This window comes from Thamnophis sirtalis, unplaced genomic scaffold (genome assembly GCF_051295495.1).
Source record: "Thamnophis sirtalis isolate CommonGarterSnake01/CBP01778 unplaced genomic scaffold, rThaSir2_p1.2 scaffold_11, whole genome shotgun sequence".
In the NCBI taxonomy this organism is placed as follows: domain Eukaryota; kingdom Metazoa; phylum Chordata; class Lepidosauria; order Squamata; family Natricidae; genus Thamnophis; species Thamnophis sirtalis.
In genome coordinates this window covers 37,136,107-37,156,005 of record NW_028261391.1, presented here as the reverse complement: position 1 = coordinate 37,156,005, position 19,899 = coordinate 37,136,107, and the positions used below count along the sequence as shown (strand labels likewise).

General features: G+C 38.5%; 1 protein-coding gene across 1 annotated transcript in view; it reads left to right on the top strand.

Annotated features, from left to right (window-relative positions):
• PASK (PAS domain containing serine/threonine kinase) overlaps positions 1-19,899 on the top strand; it is a 36,430-nt gene that overhangs the window by 5,511 nt on the left and 11,020 nt on the right. The window contains exons 5-14 of the mRNA XM_087724938.1: positions 733-873; positions 1,411-1,545; positions 1,752-2,063; positions 2,859-3,009; positions 5,618-5,789; positions 6,384-7,537; positions 9,151-9,332; positions 12,565-12,732; positions 13,889-14,014; positions 19,034-19,168. Coding sequence (XP_087581064.1) covers positions 733-873; positions 1,411-1,545; positions 1,752-2,063; positions 2,859-3,009; positions 5,618-5,789; positions 6,384-7,537; positions 9,151-9,332; positions 12,565-12,732; positions 13,889-14,014; positions 19,034-19,168 — 2,676 coding nt within the window. The remainder of the gene's footprint in view (positions 1-732; positions 874-1,410; positions 1,546-1,751; positions 2,064-2,858; positions 3,010-5,617; positions 5,790-6,383; positions 7,538-9,150; positions 9,333-12,564; positions 12,733-13,888; positions 14,015-19,033; positions 19,169-19,899) is intronic.

The window sequence follows — 19,899 nt, the reverse complement described above, 5'->3', positions numbered from 1 at the left end:
CCCTTCTCCCAAGGACTATTTTTGACCTTTAAACAAAGATCTAATCTGAAGATTCCATATTGTTACTGCTTGTACCTGATTTAATTTACATTATACTTGCTTCTGTGATAAATTTGAAGTGGGATAATATTATTGGTTATAGTTTGTAGATGTGTAGTGAGAATTATTAAGAATATATGTATCTTTAACTTAAAACAGCTCTATGGACCCCTGAGGGACCGCAATATCACAGGGAGTCTGTGAAGGCTTGAATAATTTTTATGATACAAATCTTAAGTCAAGTCTTGGGGGTCTGTAGCCATGCTCCATGGCCACAAAAGGTATTTAAAGGGGGTCTGTGGTGAAGAAAAGGTTGAGAACCATTAACTTAAACTATTCAAAAACTGCTATTCAAATATGTCAAATTTTGATAAAATTCCTCCTGGGATGTGTCTTAAATCATCTACAGAATATAAATATCATAACTCAAGCTTCTGAAATCTTGAATAATCATGGCAAAATTTTATATGCAAAATTCATTATTGTACAGTCATCTGGAAATAAAACTATTTTGATAAAAGTTGGTAGAATAATTTGCATATAATTAGTGAAAGTTCATATCTACAAATATCATGCATATATTCATTAACATTAAACATTGATGAAGTATAGAAATAAATTCTAAAAGACAATGTTTAAAGACTGCCTTTCTAAACCTGCAATTTAGAAAGCTAACATGTATTTTATCACTAGGTAGATGCCATTTCCCAAAATAATGAAAAGATCCCTGTCACTATATGGACAAGAAAAATTAAAGGACATTGCAGTCAGTACTGTGTTGTTGTTTTGGAACCTGTGGAAAGACTCTCTGCTTCCGTTTCCTTCAAAAGTAATGTGAGTAAACCAGCAAACTAATGGAATGGAAATTACAGAAACATGGATGTCAAACCTCATGTTAGCCAACTTTATCAAAGAAAAGAAATAGGAATGTGCTTGCTTGTGTTCTCTTATAATTTACATAAGAACCACTGATACTGAAATAATACAAGAGGAACTGAAATTCTTTAAATAAATTATTTGATAGCTGTATAAGTATCTTGATCTTTATTGATGTGAAGTAGTTGTAATAAATAGTTTATGATTCATGGAGGTAAATGAGACTTATTTCTTTAAATGTTGTTGTTGCCCTCTCATAGAAAGGCATGATATACGTAAATATTTTAAGTAAAATTAGTATAGAAATTAGCAGAAATATAATATAGAATTATTGTAGAGGTTCATCTATCCTAAAGTAGTTTTTCTAGGCTCTATTCCTTAAATGAAGAGCCAACAATATTGTGTTTGGTCACTTTAATACTGCTATAAAACTATTGCTTTAGAACTGAACGTCTAGCATTTGTAATACAAATTACATTGAACTCTCATATCAAGGGAGAGATTACTTCTTGTGACCCCCTTTTTGCTCACCTTCATGGATATTCATCATCAGAAGATGTGGTTGGTCACTACATACAAGATTTGATACCTTCTATCCAACTTCCTGCACCTGGGAAAAAAATTCCAAAGGTACCATTAAGTTTATTACAGACAATTATTGCCTTGAATGAACGAACAAATGAATGAATGATTTTTACATAAAACAATGTTTGGGGTTAACGTCAACTATATGATAGTAATTTGAAACCTTTACTCTTCATTTTCTAGTGTTTGTCAGTGAAAATTTTAGTAACTTAGATTTGTGTTATTATGTGATTATACCTTTCTTCTTTCAGAATATCAAAATTCAGAGATCTGTTGGCCGAGCAAGGGAAGGTACAACATTCCCTCTCAGCTTGAAACTCAAAGTAAATCCCCTTGTTGATGAAGTTGCTTCAGTATCAGATGACCCTCCACCAGCTATGGATGTTGAAACTTTGGAAAATAGCACCCCTTTACCAATAGATTGTTGCTTCTCTGCTACCATCTGGGTGTTCACCACTATCAGCGGATTGGTAACCATTCAGGCAGATGGTACAATTTATGGAATTAACAATACGTTTTCCCTAATGCTATTTGGTTATGAGAAGAAAGAACTATTAGGCAAGGTAAAAATCTTATAATTCTCTACAAAAAAAGTTTTTGTATAGTGCAATCTTTCCTAGAATGATGTCCTCTCTCAAAAATGTATTTAGTTTCAATTATCAGATTTCTAGTCTTTCATATTATCCATTGTCTAATCCTATGCTGTTTGGAATTTCTGCAAATTAGAGTCCAATTCATTTGAGGGCCATCAAATTGGGGATTTTGACAGCCTTTAAAAGCAGAGAAGAGGTCCCAACCCCCAGGCCATCGACTGGTACTGATCCATGGCCTATTAGGAACCGGGGAGGAGCGATGGGTGAGGAGTGAAATGGAAACCATGCCCCCCCAAGTCCATGGGAAAATTATCTTCCACAAAACCAGTTGAGCACCAGGCAAGCGAGCGAGCAAACCAAAACCATCTCCCAGGTCCATGTAAAAATTGGCTTCCACAAAACCAGTCTTTGGTGCCCAAAAAGTTGGGGACTGCTGATCTAGAGCAGTGCATTTTCGACCACCCAAATTTTTGATTACAATCCTTGCCAGAGATAATGAGTCATAGGTAGACAAGATCTGGGTGTTCAAGATTGGGAAAGACTGATCTTGATACCAGGATATTATTAATTAAATTACCAGAATTTTTTTTTCATTTCATCATTAAAGGATGGAAAAAGTTTACTTATAAATTTCCAGCAGCAAGTTGTATTTTACAATAGTAATCCCTATGTTCGTCTTTAAAAAAAAAAAGAATTGGTTTCTATTCATTGCCACAGAATAAGAGGAAAGGGATGAATTCTATAATTTCTCATTTTCTATTATAGAATATCACTTTCTTGATTCCTGGATTTTACAAGAACATGGATAAGACTGATTCTTCTTTGCAACTTCCACAATCTAGAGAAAGCTACTTGAATGCAGAAAATACGAATTCCTCTGAAGGAATGCAGAAGGATGGTTGTGCTATTGGGAAAGGTATCTTTTATCCACAGATAATATTGTTCACCTGAAATAATGTTTTGTTTTTAATAGATTGTGTTTGGCACCTGATTTTATAATTATGGGATATATAATCCCATATTGGGATTACATATTGAATACATATTGTATTCAGAACATAGCAAGGTCTAGGCTCTAGTTTTTATTTTGTTTCTCTGAGGCAAATTCATTTATAAAAAGATTTTTTTTTATATGGAGACTAACTTGTAATTGCACCCTTGATATTGGGAACTGTTCTTACCCCCTCCTCCATCCAGTAACGAAAGCTGAGCCAAGCTTAACTAGAATGTACTTTAATTAGCAAGACCAAAATCTCGGTGGCTGAAAGCCAAGCAAAACAAACAGATAAGGACCTTGGCAGCAAGTCTGACAAACCTTGGCAGCAATTCAGACAAACCTTGGCAGCAATCTAGCCTGCCAAGGTAGTTACGTTCTCTTTAGTCAAAGCATTGACTTCTGCAAGAAGGGCGTGTCACAAGCAATCTTTTTAATAGTCTGGAGGGGAGCCTAATGACCATCAGCTGAGCGCAATTACCTCCTGTAATTGCGTAATTGCTCCTGATGCCAAGTAGCTCTTCGATGGCGTGCATCCAGGAAAAACTCACTGCTGGCTTCTGGCTCACTCTCCCTTGTCTCCTCCCCACTGCTCCAAGGCTCAGGCGCCACTTGGTGGCCAACCAGTCTCTCTGCGCCCTGCTCGGAGTCGGAACCCTGTCCAGGGTCCTTCACCTTCTCCAGAGCCGACTCAGAGGGCCCCTCACTGTCAGAGTCTGGTGGCAGCTCCAACGGCACCTGCTGGGCCACAACAGGGAACTGTCATCACTATTAGAATCTGAGTATATCTTTGGAGTATATAATGCAAGGTGATTGTCAGTGAGCTCTAGCTGCATTAAATGACAATGCTGAATAAAAATACAGGATTCAGCATTATTATATAGATTACAGGTAGATCTTGATTTCCAATCATTAGTTTGGTCACCATTTCAAGTTACAACGGCACTGCAAACAAATGACATATGACAGTTTTTCACATAGCCATTGTAACATCTCCATGGTCATATAATCAAAATTCAGATGCTTGCCAATTGGCATGTGTTTATGACTGTTGCAGTGTCCTGGGGTCATGTTATCACTTTTTGCAACCTTCTGACATGCAAAATCAATGGGGTAGTTAACAATCATGTTACTAACTTAACAACTGCAGCGATTCACTTAACAACTGTGGCAAGAAATATTTTAAAATAAGTCAAAAATCACTTATCTGTCTTGCTTAGCAACAAAAATTTTAGGCTCAATTGTGGTTGTAAGTCAATGACTACTTGGACAAAGAAGGAGATAATTTAAATTCACATTCCCAATGGAACCAGGTTGCAGAGAATTAAGTGGGAGATTTCTGGGAATTGTATATGTTGACTCAATTAAAAAAAAGGTGACAAGTAAGGTGGGTTTTATATTTACTAGTTTTCAGGATTTTACCTGTAATGCAAACAAAAATAAATCTACTATATAGCTGCAACATTTCTAATGTTGACTCCGCTAATATTTATTAAATTGAAATAAGTTTTAAATAATAAATATATTAAATAAGGTTATTGCACTATTTTATTTAATTAATTAATTTTGTATATTAATTATAATATATCAAAATAAATAAGATAAATAAAAAACAACAAAAAACAAGCTAATTTGGCATAAAACATAAGATTTTATTGGGAAATTATTTACCCAAGTTGGAATGCATGTAATGCTTTCAAACTTCCTTCCCAAATTTAAATTGCATTATAAATAGTGTTTGCCACTATCAACAGAGTTGTTTGTTGTTGGGGTTTTTTTTTGGGGGGGGGGTAATTCTTGGAAATCTTCCTAAATGAGGATAAAATTAGTTTGCTTTCTAATGATTAACTACTGTCACTGACAAATATCTTCTTTCTCAGCAATAATAAAAAAGGGGAATAATCCAAACAAGGGAAGGAAAAGCTAAATGGGATGGGATGGGAAAGAAAGCAAAGAAAGAAGCACTGTTTCTATTAAAAATGTTAATATTCAACAGCCAAGCAACTTCTCCCAAGGAAAGTTTTAAAGGCATCTAAGCTAGGTTTTTTTTACTGCTATGCAATAATTTGCAGTTCTCATCCTTAATTTATTTTCAGCAGGTTTCATATTCTTATTGAGTCAGTGAAAACAATAGCGTTCCTTGCGCCTATTAATTATTTATTAATTATTTATTTATTAATAAATTTATTTAATTATGTATTATTTATTTATTTTTCTTGGATTTATTATTGTGTGTGTGCTTGCATGTATGCGTGCATGTATGTATTCAATTAAAAGCACACATCTGCAACTAGCTAGTTATATGAATTTTAGGGGTGCATCAATGGTAGAGATCTAGATGTTCTATTTGCCAGTTTTGCAAGGTTATAATTATACATGTTTTATTATTCAAAAAATGATATCTTCTGTATGGTATAAAAATGCTATCAAGAGCCATGTGGCTTCATTTCACGTCTAAAGTGGCATTAGAGCCTCTTGGCGCATATCTTGCTAAAAGGATTGTTGCCCATGCTGTTTTCTTCTGATGCAGTCACCAGCTCATTCTTTGTTGACGACATTGATTCGCCAAATCTGAAGGAACATCAGGAATTAGGAAGGAATGGAGCTAAGCTTACACCTAAAAAGGAAATCCAGCTGAAAAGTTTGGGAAATGTGTCCTGTGCTCTACGGTCTCCTGCAGTGGTGTCTTCATCTCTAATTTGGTAGGTTTCAAATGCACAAGTCTATTTTACTGTTACCACTGCTGGAAAAGTTATGTCATGGGATGGAAGAGTGGGATATATAGTCTCTTTAAATAATATAGATAATGAGTTTAATATTACAGAAAAACTGTCTAGTAGCAATGGTTGTTGTTGTTCAGGGGCTAAGTCGTGTTTGACTCTTTGTGACCCCAGGGACCATAGCACACCAGGCCCCTTTATCTTTCACTGTCTCCTGGACTTTGCCCAAATTCATGTTCAATGTGTCATTGACACTATCTAGCCATCTCATCTTTTGCCATCCCCTTCTCCTTTTGCCTTCCATCTTTCCCAACATTGAACATGACTTTCTCAGTCATCCAAGAAGAGTTGTTTGGAAGTTGAGTCATGGCAACTGGACTTCTTTTTCTTTTTTGGTTTAGAACATTTCACTGCTTATCCAAGTAGCTTCTTCAGTCTGTGCTATGTGAATAGTTTTATTAATGCAAGTCCTTGCATTCTAAAGAAGGAATACAAATAAATTATGGGTGAGTGGAGAACAGGATGAGAAAGGTACTGGGTTCTTCAATATAACAAAATAAATCTTCTTTTTTGCAGTGGAAACCACATACCTAGCCATAATGTACTAGCTACTAATGAAGCTATATCTTCTGAGAATCTATATTATGAAGATGGTTCTGAAAAAGAGACTGGAAAATCTGCTATCCATCAGATGAATGAACTACATTCTTTAAAACAGAATCATTCAGAATCGATTGTATTCGATGATAGAAGTAAACTAAACAATTGCCTTTCCAGAAGTACTTATGACCTAATTCAGGAAGAAAATGACAATTTGAATATACACAATTCTACTTCACCACAAGATATGAAGTACAAGCCTTCCACAACAAGAAGAGGAAGGAAACATTCTCTCCTGGGCAGTGAGGCATTTGATAAAAATTTATTAAAAGCTGAATTACAACTTGAGGCAAATGTGCCGTGTGAAGCTCTGCATGGGTCATTTGGAACTCCAACTCTGGATGAGCCAAATGATGATATAGCGTCTAACCCAAGGCAAAATCATGAAGTTCCACCCAGAACTCTAATGAATAGAGCCAACAGCTTAACATTTGAGAATAATTCCATAGAAAGTTCAACTATTGATTCGTCAGTTTTTCTTCCTGCAAAAAAGAGCAACAGTCTTCCTATGCATGGAGGATCATTACAAGTTTATGATGCCTCTATGGTTATGGGAAGTGAGGATGTGGGTAATAACCATTCTGTTTGCTGTGGACTGATGAACCTGGGGATTAATGAAGAGGTGAAATCTGACTCCTGTGCTGCCTTTGGACCAATAAAACTTTCCTTCTTAGATGCAAAAGATCTTTTCCAGTCCCTGGATTGGACAAATAATATTACAAGTGATCAGTTGGAGTTGGAGTTGAGTGATATCTCTCCATCAGCCAGTCAAAAGAACCTGTTTGCTAATAAGCCTTCTGAGTACTTTGACAGTGATTTCTCTATACTTTGTACTTCAGAACTTGAAAGTGCTGTACCAACTATAAGGGATGACCTAGAAATTAATTCACTAAAAAGTAATGTTGAGTCTCAAGAAGACTTCTTTACATTAAAGCAGCAGCATATGGCACAGGTAGCATCAACGCCTGTAAAACTAGAAAAGGTGCTATCTCCAACAATTGCTTTGAATACTGAAATATTAGAAGGCAGCTATGCTGGTAACTGCTACCACCGAGATGGTTCACGACTCAGTAAGTTGGAAGCAATTTTTACTGCTCTCCCTCTGATCTTTAATAAACATCATTTAGAAAGCTACAGGGAATGAGAGTTTATTATGAAAGGGATGAATATTGAATACCAAAGAAAATTTATGAACACACAATCTAACCAAACGAAATGTTTATCTGATTTTGATAATTTCTCTTGATTGATAGTACTCCTTGCTCCTTATAGACCAATCATGGCATATTCTTGAGTGTCATACCTAACCAGATACTGCAACTGGATTAAGGACAATCCATAGATAGATATAATCTAAAATCCCTATTTGCAGTTAAACAACAATTTGGCTATAGATTTTCTTTTGTTGGTTGGAATAAAATAACATATCAAGTGCTGATGCATGCCAGGACTTTATAGCTTTTTGAAAAGACAAGATCCTAGGGGAACAATCTAAATTTCTGGGGGGATGTTGGAGAAAGCTTTTGGAAGAATTTGCCAACTCTTCCAAACTTGCCTTATTTTTTATCAAACAAATTTATACTTACAAAGTTTTGGGTTGGTTAGTAATTAAATGTCTTGACTCAAAGCATTGAACACATCTCAAGGTGTTTTATAAGTCAAACTTAGCTTTTCCTACCAGTAATTTCCAATATGCATTGATTGAGAATTTTGGCAGTTACTGTACCAGCAATTCTAGAACATGCAATATTCAGAAAGGCTGACCAAAACCATGCTGTTTTGTCATGAATTATTTTAGAATTATATTGTTAAGTATGGATTTGAGCTGCATAGTAGCCTATTGGTGAAGGCACTTGCTTCCTACTCAGAAGACAGAGTTCAATTAAAAGTAGCAGCAGATGTTTCTCTCCTAAGGCACAAAGAAAAAGTATCTGCTGCAAAGTCCATGTAGGCATCATGAAGGGAGTCTGATCAGTAAACTCTCAGCTCCATCCAGTTTCCCTGACTCTACCCTGAATTAAGGGATCATAGGGTCATAAAAAAGCTTTATTGTTAAATATAAATTTCTTTAACAGTTAAGTATATTGGTTTCTATTTAAAATTCCACAGGAAATATTCAATTTTTCTCTAGTGAAAAAAAGAGTAGTAATAATGCTTTTATTTCACTATTAAATTTGTTCTTACATTATCCCATGCGGGTTGTGTTTATATATTTCTGAAAAGTTTAGCTGTAATACAGTGGTGGGTTCCAGATCCCGTTACAACGAGGCCCGGCATCCACCACATGAATGCGCGTAGTGTGCATGCACATGCTTGCAGCGCTTGCAGCGTCCTTACCTCTTGCGACACCTCTGCGACGCTCCAGTTGCTTGGTGGAGTGTTGCGCAGGCCCTGTGCGCTCTGTGCGTATATGCGGAAGCACCAAAGAGCTCAAATACAGGTAAGGAGCTCAGGCGGGCAGGTGGGCCCTCCAGAGCACTGTACCGGAACGGTACCCAGGGCTCAGCAGGCCCCAGTACGCCTGTACCGGGGTGTACCGCCTGCAACCCACCACTGCTGCAATATTAAAATCCACATATATGAAGAGGCTTTAGAAACTCACTCTCGGATAAGTGTTGTACTTCTTTTCTCTATTTCATTGTATGTGTTTTATGAGTTTTTATCTTGGTTAATTATTTTGCAGGCATACTCTTTGAAGTGAAACGTGTGGAATTGCATGATCCTGCTGCTCTTTTTTGTATTTGGGTTATGAGAGACCTTTTCCAAAGCCAGAAACAAGCAGCAGCAAAGACACAATTACTTCTTTCTAGCTTGGCCAGTTCCTGCCAAACATTAGATGAAATCTCAGCTGTTAATTTGGCAGAAGTAAGTATATTGATTTCTATATACATTAGCTATTGCAGTATTCCTTAGCATTAGCCCAGCCAACCCTGCTCACTTTGGAGTTCTGGGAGTTGAAATCCACACATCTTAAAGTTGTTGAGGTTGAGAAACACTGGTCTACAGGGATACAATAATTCCTGTGAGCAAACAGTAGCTGTCAGAGTGTTACTGATAATAATGTGATCAACTGACTTTACTAGACCAAAGGATAATTGCTTCTTCCCATTGCCACTTACTAACAACCAGTATTTAAAACATGCTGCCTATGATTTAGTAAGTAATAAATAATTAACTTTAATAGCCACTGATAGCCTGATCTTCTATAAACTTGTTCATAACTTTTTTTAAACCATCCCAATTGGCTTGCATTACAACTGCTGAAAACAAATTCCACAGTTTAACTGCACACAGTGGTTTTAGGATTTTTTAAAATTAAAATGTAATGGGTAAGATTTTTGAACTATGACTGGAAAAACCTAAGTTCAAAAGAAGACGTAACTAAGAAAATGCAATAGATGAGTAGGCCAGTCATTCTCCCTCAACCCTACTTTACAGAATAAATAAATATTTAAATATCTCCTTTTGCTGGTCCTAAATGTCTCTGAATTTAGTTTTAATTAATATCTTTATATTCTGATATTTTAAGAATGAGAAAAAGTCTCTACAACACTAGTGTTGTACATGGTTTTATAAATACCATTAAAATTCTCCTCTTTCCTCCCTTTTTAAAGCTAAATAAACCAAATTACTGCAGTATACCTTCATAGGGGAGCTGCTCCAGCCCTCCAATGAATGATGCAAAATAAATATGACACATATAATATTTGCTCCCTCTTGAGACATGAATGGTAAGGTAACACCATTCTCCATATCTGCTGATTTTGGCAGGGAGATTAGACTTGTGTTTAGAAAATTTAATGACAAAATTATTGTTTCTAACCCCCAAAAATCTTGTCAGGCAGAAAATAAAAGGGAATGCTCATTATTTATAATGAATTTTTGTTTAACCAAAAGGAGGAATAAAACCGTTGAGGAAGCCTATAAGGTGTGATTAAATTAAATCATACAATATGAAATTATTTATATATCCTAGAAAGGGCAGGGGTCTTGTAGCTACATTTTAATGCTAGGATTTTTGTTGAAAAACTCCCTGGCATTCCCCAGAATAGATTATTTAACTTCTCCCTCTTTGTTGTTGTTGTTGTTACTACTTGCAAAGTCGTGTTTATCTTCTCCCTGTATACTCTGTAATTCTTAATTTATGGCTTGTAAAAATCTCTTGACATTTTTTTTTCTTTTAAAGAGTTTTTTTTCTTTATTCATTGTTTTAATGGATAATGTGCCATGTTTGAGCTTGTGAACAGAGAAGTGTTCACAAAGCACTTTTGTATTGTCAGTGAAAAACTCAAACTATTCAAACTTCTATAATTTGGGCCAAAAAACAGTGCCTGAAAAGATGAAAATCAGGCCACCAGATGGCAGTGGAAACTAGGGAATATGCCCTGCTTAATGTGACATTGATTGTCTAGTCCTTAACTGATAATCCAATTAACTTTCACATCTGTTAAACTGTTAAAATCTTCTAATTAGAGTCAGGTCCCAAGATTTTGTTGGGAGGATTAAATTGTTTGAAAAAAACTAAAGTTTCTGCAATTAGTTGCTCAATATCTCAGCAAGATGAGAACAGTCATTCTATAAATGAAGTATGTTATAGTGGCTGCAGCAGTGCCATCGTTATTATAAAAACAATGGTCCCTTGAGATCTGGCCACCAGTCCTAGGATGATTTTCTGCTTTAAACAGTAATACAACACAAATTTCTTCTTTGAAAAGTTTTAGAATAGTTGCCTTTTGCAGCAGACATGTGCATTTCTATTTGCTTGTGCATAGATCTTTTGGGGATTAAATTTAGTTCCTTTTGGGAAAAAATTATAGGGACACAAAAGAGAGGAAACTCAGAGCATTTATATAATATTTTGGTTCGTTTGCAAAGATACTGCTCTGCACAGTATATGCAGACAGTCTAACCTTCCTGAAATGTTATATATATTTACCACATCAGATTCCCAACGTTGTAACCCTTAGAAGTGCCTTACTGAATTCAGAATTAGCTCTCGTCCCATTATCTATGTAACATACCACGTTTGCATTGATTTTTCTCTATTTTTGATTCCCTCTCCCCGAACCCGTCCAGTGTACGTACACAGAGAGAGAGAGAGGGAGGGAGAGAGAGAGAGTTGTGTACCTGGAATTCTTAACTCAATGAAAGAATAATCTCAACTCACCCTTTCAAAACATTCATCAATATTCTAGGCATTTCTTGGCAGTTCTGCACAATTTGCAAGAAATCTCTAACAAAAACAGACAGAATTGGATAATAATTTAGATAGATACAGGGTGTTGCCATTTTAACAATAACTGAAACTGCCACATTTTCAGGATTACTAGGTACCTGGTTACAAGTACCTGATTTTTCGGAGTATAAGATTCACCGGAGTATAAGATGCACCAAGATTTTGAAGAGGCAAATTAAAAAAAAAATTTTTTTTTGCACTCTGCACACCTTCCCAAAACGGCCTGTTTCTCGCAAAAATGGGCCCATTTTTTTTTCCAAAAAAGGGCATGAATAGCCTTTAGGAGGCTTGTCGAGTGCTTCTGGGGGCTGGGGGGGGGTGTCAAAATTGAGCAAAAAACAGGCTGTTTTTCGCTCATTTCTGCCCTCCCCAGTCCCCAGGAGCCTCTGAAAGCCTTCTAAAGGCTCTGCATGGCCATTTTGGTGAAGGGCGGGTTTTGGGAGGCAAAAAAATGCTGAATTCAGTGTATAAGACACACCCAGATTTTCAGCCTCTTGAGGGAAAAAGGTACATCTTATACTTTGAAAAATACGGTACATTTGTTAAAACTGGAACAAGTTTAGTTAATCTTTGATGGTTTTAATTAGTATCTACATCCTTTAGTAGATTGATGCCCCCACTTTAGACTAATTTCAGGAGCATCCTCTTGATTTTAGAGTAATAATTGAATTTATTTCAAAATTAATTAGTGATTTCAAATAGAGAAATAGCTAAAAAAAACAACAATTTGAGGAGAGCTACAGATGAAATATTTACCTGTTTTTAATATATTTCCTACATTATTCCTTGTTTTTATCTTCTTTTGGTTGTAATTAGTTCACTAAACTGTACTAATGTAAATCCCGTTTTTTGTTGTCGCAGTTAATCAAAACCACACCCTTATTTGAGAATTCACGAAAAGTCGAAGAATTAGAAAGACTGAAAGCTTGTGAGGGAAGCTATGGAGAGAAATATGATACTCTTACTTTTATTGGAAAAGGAGCTTTTGGGTTTGTCTGGACAGGAAAATGCAAAATGGATGAGAAAGAGGTAAAAAAACTATTAGTCATGTTAGTATTAGCGGCTTGCCATTATGCATTATGTTTTATGTGTGCTGTGCATTATTAAGAAATATTTTTCTTTTATACTCTGGATAGATACAGATAATCCTTACTTACTGACCTTCTATTCAATGGCCATTTGAAGTTATGACAGTGCTGAAAAAATAACTATAACAAAGTTATAACCATTTGCTACCTCTGTAGCATCCTGCAGTCGCATTATAATTGAAGAAGAAATTTGAGCAGAATAAGCAGGCATATAATGAGGAATATATATCAAAAGCCATTCGACACAGCTAATGCATTCCTCATTGTGTGCCTGCTTGCTCTGGTCATAAATCTGGTTGTAACTTTGAATGGTTGCTGAACGAATGATTAGTAAGCAAAAACTACCTATATTTTGTTTTCAAAATGAAGAAAAAAAATATCCTTTGTGTTATTCTTGTCTCGCGTGATGAATCTCACATTGATTTAAACCACTGTTTCTCAACTTCGGCAATATATGGACTCCTAGAATTCTGAGCAATGGCCATGTTGACTAGGGGATTCTGCATGCTGAAGGCTACACCCCAAGAAGCTGCCAAAATTTGGAAACACTGATTTAAAACTAAATATTCAATATGTCTAACTTAGGAATGAACTAGTAAATGCCTACTCAGATTGCATTGCTTATCTTTTTAACAAAGTAAATCAAATTCAGTTGACTAATTTCTGTTAAATCACTGAATTATTGGAAGGAAAAAGTAATGCATGTACAAATGCCCTTCCCATGCCATCATATGTGATTCAGTCTATAGTTCTTTTCTTCTTCTTGTGCCATATCCGTCATCAGACATTGGTGATCATGTTGGCAATCCCATTTTTGTCAACAGCCGCCAGTCCTGTAGGTTTTGAAGCCATGATGTTGTTCTTCTCCCTGGACCTTGTTTGCCTTCAATTTTTCCCCTGGAGGATTAAGTGAAGTTATAGTTCTTTAAGCAAAACAATAAATATAAAATGCATACCTACTTGAACTGCCATTGTACAGCTTAGGTATAAAGTGTTTTTAAAAATCTGTAAGTTAGATAAAAAGTAAATTAAGCTTCTTCCTATCCTGTCCCATCCAAATTTGGTCTAATTATTCCTTTGCATCTTATCATTCATAGGTTGTAGTGAAATTCATTTGGAAAGGAAGGGTATTAGACTATTGCTGGGTAGAGGATCCTGAACTAGGGACAATTACTCAGGAGATTTCTATTCTGAAGAAACTTCAACATCCCAATATTATCAAGGTATAGTAGACCTGTTAAGCAGATATATAAACTATAACTTCAGGAATTAAGCCCCTAGTATTAACGTATGTGAAACCATTTTATTTGGTCTTAATAGATGATATATTAAAATATAGAAAATTTCCAAACATGGAAATTCAAGTGTTGGATCATTCATCATTTCTGTATTTTGTTCTTGATTTGACTTACCTTCTTGTTAGGATTTAATAAATTTGCTCATTTTATACTAGTTGTCCTGAAATGTAAGATGAAAATGTCTGAACTATTTCTCTAAGAAGTAGGCAGTATAAGGCATAGAATTCATCTCCAGATCAATGAGAAAAACCTATTCATGTGCCTAATACACCCTAACCTCAATACACACACCCCTACTCAGCTCTTTGTCCCTAACATTTGTCTTCAGCCGAAATGAGAAGGTTTTATTATTAACCATCAAAATATTATTCTCCTTTGTGCTGTAATTGTAAGATGGTACCTTACTGGACCACATTTGTGGGTTTGGATTGGTGGCACAATTCTGCAGTGGTTCTGCTCTTTCATTAGTATATTGTTTCAGTCAGTGTGACGGGGAAGGAGGAATTGGCCCATCAGTGTTGTGGTCCACCGGTGGCCTGCAGAGCTGGCAGCAGAGTCGGACAGTGAGGAGGTTGGGGCGGAACATGGCCCAATCCTGGAGTCTGGGGAAGGCTAGGACGAGGGCTCTGTGTCGGAGGCAGAGAGGGGGCCAGGGCCAACTAGGAGTTGTGCTGCCTCTGAAGCCTCCAGAGTCGGACAACAGCGAGGCAGAGGAAAAAGCTTCCCCCCAGTGGTGGGTTCCAGATCCCGTCACAACAGATACAGTTGGAACGAGCCCGGTGTTGTCCACATGGACGCGCGGGCACATGCGTCTTCCTGTCCAGCAATGCCTCCGCGACGCTCTAGCTGCTCAGTGGAGCGTTACACAGGTGTTGTATGCACCGTATACGGAAGCACCGAAGACTTTAAAGGACAGGTAAGGGTGGGCCCTCCGGAGCACTGTACTGGAACAGTACATGGTGCTCCAGGCAGGCTCCAGTACGCCTGTACCGGGGTGTACCGCCTGCAACCCACCACTGGCTCCCCCTGTTCCCAGTGCATGCATGCGCAGAGCTGTCAGAATGCAAGAACAGTTAAGACAGAAGGGACGACTCAGGAGTAAGGCTTGGAGGTAATAGACCCCTCCCATAGGACATAAAGGAGGAGCAAAGGCATGTGAGGCTTTGCAGGAAGCAACTTGGTTCATGCTGGTCAGTTTACCTTCTGAAGCTCCGTTTTGACTCTTTGCTCTGTGTGGCCTTGCCAAGGTAATTGCCAATTAAGTCTTTGGCAGCGTTTCAAAGAAGATAAAGTTGGGTGCTTATCAGCTTTATCCCAAAAGACTTTGGCAGCCTACTGTAGGACCCTTTACAACTATTTGGGACTCATTACGGGCTTTGAATGAACATAATTCACAGCCTTTGAAATAAAAAGAGGGGCTTTGGGGCAAAGCCTTACTGTATCGGTAAGCCTAAGTTAGAACAATCAGCCTTTGACATGTAGTACTGAAAGGCCCACTCTGTCCCATAATTTTAAGTATCTACATCATGAACATCAAATTCATTGCGTCATATTGCTGTCACTTGATGTTTCATGATGTTTTTCCAGTCACGGAGCTGGGATGGGCCTGCCAGTATGTGATGCATCCGGCTGCCAGTTTGACACCCTTGGTGGTGGTTTAGAGGTTTATTCAACTTGTATGCCGCCCTATTCCCAAGGGACTCAGGGCGGCTCACAAACCTGGAGGGAAGGGACATCATACAAAAGGGAAAGAACAAAGTCAAACAACAATACAAAACAGTTTAAAAAGGTCTCAACTAGCACTCCAGTTCGAGAGGGGATGGAACTCAGCAGCCCCAGGCCTGTTGGAGCAGCCAGGTCTTAACGGCGATACAGAAAGCCTGAAGGGTAGTGAGGGTCCGAATCTCCACAGGGAGCAGCCACAGAGAAGGCCCTCCTTCGGGTGGTTGACAGCTGGCATTGGCCGGTCGATGGAATTCGGAGGAGGCCTAGTCTGTGGGATCTAATGGGTCTTTGGGAGGTAATCGGCAGAAGGCGGTCTCTCAAGTACCCAGGTCCAATACCATGTAGGGCTTTATAAGTGACGACTAGCACCTTGAAGCGTATCCGGAGACCAATAGGCAGCCAGTGCAGCTCGCGGAGGATAGGTGTAATGTGGGTGTACCGAGGTGTACCCACTATCGCTCGCGCGGCTGCATTCTGGACAAGCTGAAGACTCCGAACACTCTTCAAGGGCTGCCCCATGTAAAGCGCATTGCAGTAGTCCAGTCTTGAGGTCACAAGGGCGTGAGTGACTGTTGTGAGAGCCTCCCGGTTCAGATAGGGACGCAATTGGTGCACGAGGCGAACCTGGGCAAATGCCTCCCTGGTCACAGCCGACAAGTGGTGGTCTAGAGTCAGCTGTGGGTCCAGGAGGACTCCCAAATTGTGAACCCTGTCTGTGGGGCGTATAATTTCACCCCCCAGCCGGAGAGTTGGAATACATGGCCAATTATTGGGAGGGAAAAACACAAGCCACTCGGTCTTGTCACGTTTGAGAGCAAGTTTGTTTACCCCCATCGAGACCCTGACAGCCTCCAGGCACTGACACATCACATCAACCGCTTCACTGAGTTGGCACGGGGTGGACAGATACAACTGGGTATCGTCTGCATACTGGTGATATTTTATCCCGTGCCGTCAGATGATCTCACCCAGCGGCTTCATGTAGATGTTAAACAGGAGGGGGGACAGGACCGAACCCTGTGGCACCCCATACTGAAGGGGCCTAGGGGACAACCTCTGCCCTCCAACTAACACCGACTGCGACCTGTCCGAGAGGTAGGAGGAGAACCACCGAAAAACGGTGCCTCCCACCCCCACCTCTCGCAACCGTCGCAGAAGGATACCATGGTCGATGGTATCAAAGGCCACTGAGAGGTCAAGGAGCACTAGGATGGAGGGATGGCCCCCGTCTCTGGCTCTCCAGAGATCATCAGTCAGAGCGACCAAAGCAGTTTCCGTGCTGTAGCCAGGCCTGAATCCGGACTGAAAGGAGTCTAATCGGTTTCATGCAAGGACCACCGGAGCTGAGAGGCCACCACTTTCTCAACAACCTTCCCAACAAAGGGGAGGTTGGAGACTGGACGATAATTATTTAAAATGGCTGGATCCAAAGACGGCCTTTTCAGGAGGGGTCTCACCACCGCTGCCTTTTGGGGGGGAAGACCCCTCCCAGAGGGAGGTGGTAACTATCGCCTGGATCCAGCCCCGCGTCACTTCCTACTGTTCGCGACCAGCCAGGAGGGGCACGGGTCCAGTACACACGTGGAGGCACTCACTGCTCCGATGGCCTTGTCCACTTCCTCAGGAGTAACAGACTAAATGTCAATCCAAAGATGCCATTCAAGACCTTCCCCCGGTACCTCGGCTGGCTCTGCGCAATTAGAGTCCAGGTTTGTCCGAAGCCGAGCAACTTTATCCGCGAGAAATTGGGCAAACTCCTCAGCCCTGCCTTGCAAAGGGTTGCTTGCATCCCTCCCTTTCAGAAGGGAGCGGGTTATCCTAAACAAGGCAGCTTTGAAACCATTAGATGAAGTTATTTGATGATTCAGGATGTGGTATCATCAATATGCTGATGATATCCAACCGACCTCGAGTTGTAGAGGACCATCCTTTTGGTCTTGCTCCAGACCTTGAATGCTATAAGGGTCTGAATGGGAAACAATAGACCAGTGGTTCCCAAACTTGGCAACTTTAAGACTTGTGGACTTCAACTCCCAGAATTCTCCAGCTAGCTCTTCCACAAGTCTCGAAGTTGCCAAGTTTTGGAAACACTGCAATAGAAGCCTAATAAGATGAAATTATTGTTTTTACACAAGACTTCCCTGTTTATGTTAGTGTTTTGCGGGTTCTTCATGTAGTGTCCTTCCTGGAGACAGTAGGTGCAAGGCAATCTAGCTTTAATGATTCATACTTTCATTATCACTCAATTGGATTATATTGCAAAATACTTCACGTGGCCCTAAAATATTTGGAAAGTTAAAGCTAGTCCAGAAGGCAATGACCCATATGCTTATTCCTGACATTGGGTGCATATAACACCAAATTCTGAGGGCCTTGCACTGGTTCTCCGTAAGTTTATAAGTACCCACACAAGTTGGCGGTATTGGTTTGTAAAGCCCTTTATGGCTTCACTCTACAGGACTGACTACTTCCAACTAGATTGGCTTGACCTATCAGATCTTGTAGCTGCTAGTGATTCCATACTCCTGAGGTTAGAAGAACCAAGACAAGGCACACTTCTATCAGCCTCCCATTGAAAATAAAACTACAGCTGGTCCTCAACTTATGACCACAATTCAACCCAAAATTTCTGTTGCTAAGCAGAACATTTAAGTAAATTTTGCCCTATTTTAAGATCTTTCTTGTCACAGTTGTTAAATGAATCATTGCTGTGGTTAAGTTAGTTACAAGGTTGCTAAGTGAATTTGGCTTGCCCATTGACTGCTTGCTAAGCATCTGAATTTTGATCACATGACCATGGGGATGCTGCAACTGTGATAAGTCATTTTTTTCAGTGTCACTGTAACATGAAATGGTCTTTAAATGAATTGTTGTAAGTTGAGGACTACTTATATTGTAATCCTTTAGGAAGCTATTAAAAACTGAATTATTTTAGAGAGCATTCTTTGGTCACTTTTATTATTTCGCTCTTATTTATTATGACATGTTGGCATTCTGTGTAATTAATTAAATCGTCATTTCATTGTCTTTATTGTAAACTGATGAGAATGTATTGAATGCAGCAGGATATCAGTCCCAGGAATAAATTAATATAATAAATAAATCCAGTAAATAAATAAAAAGCAGTTTAATACTTTTGAAGTGAGAAGGTTCCAGTGGGATACAAAATTTGTAGAGGTTTTTTTGGAAAGTTGTTTACACTACATTCTGTGACACTAGGTGATAGATATATTTGAGAACCAACAGTTTTTTCAACTAGTGATGGAGAAGCATGGAACTGGTCTAGATCTCTTCACATTCATTGATAATCAACCTGATTTGGATGAGCCTTTGGCAAGTTACATATTCCGGCAGGTGAGATTTTGTTAAAAGGCAATCTGCAAACCTTTTAAAATGGTTTAAAAAATGTTATCCAGATATAGATTTCAGGTTTGAATCTAAATTGAGGCAGAGGCAAGGGAGTTAGCTTCCTCTTCTTATATGCCTAGTTTTGATCTTGGGTATCTGTGATATTTTATTCTATAAAGGAACATCACAAAGTTTATAATAGTGCTGTGATGTTGTTTTGCAATGTGTCTTTTGATATGTATTTCAAAGGGCATTCTATATTTGGTCCGACCTGTAACTTTATTCATGGAAAACGAAAAGGGATGAATGCTTAAGGTGAATACTATATATTTGCATATCAAATTTTAACAAAACCTGTTTTAACTATTATTAAAATAAAGATCATACCTAGGGAATCTGTAATTTTGATCTTTGGAACCACTAATGCTTCTGACACGCTGATTATGATCAGTGTCATATTGACCAACAAGAAAAAAGATGGAAGAGCTAGATACTTATGTATAAATGTGGAAGGGATGGAAACTATTTTGTTGTTGCTGCAAATAGAGCATGAGAAGATATTGGTTGTTGCTTTCCTTGTTATCTATTTGCTACAACTTATTTATATACATTGCAGTAGTCTTTCCCTTTGGTAAAGATCTCTGCAGTGTACTTTTCTAAGCCAAAACTAGGGGCAATAATTGGTCTTGCTTAAATGTTTTTCTGCCTATATAGGCAGAAGAAATATGATGAGATCT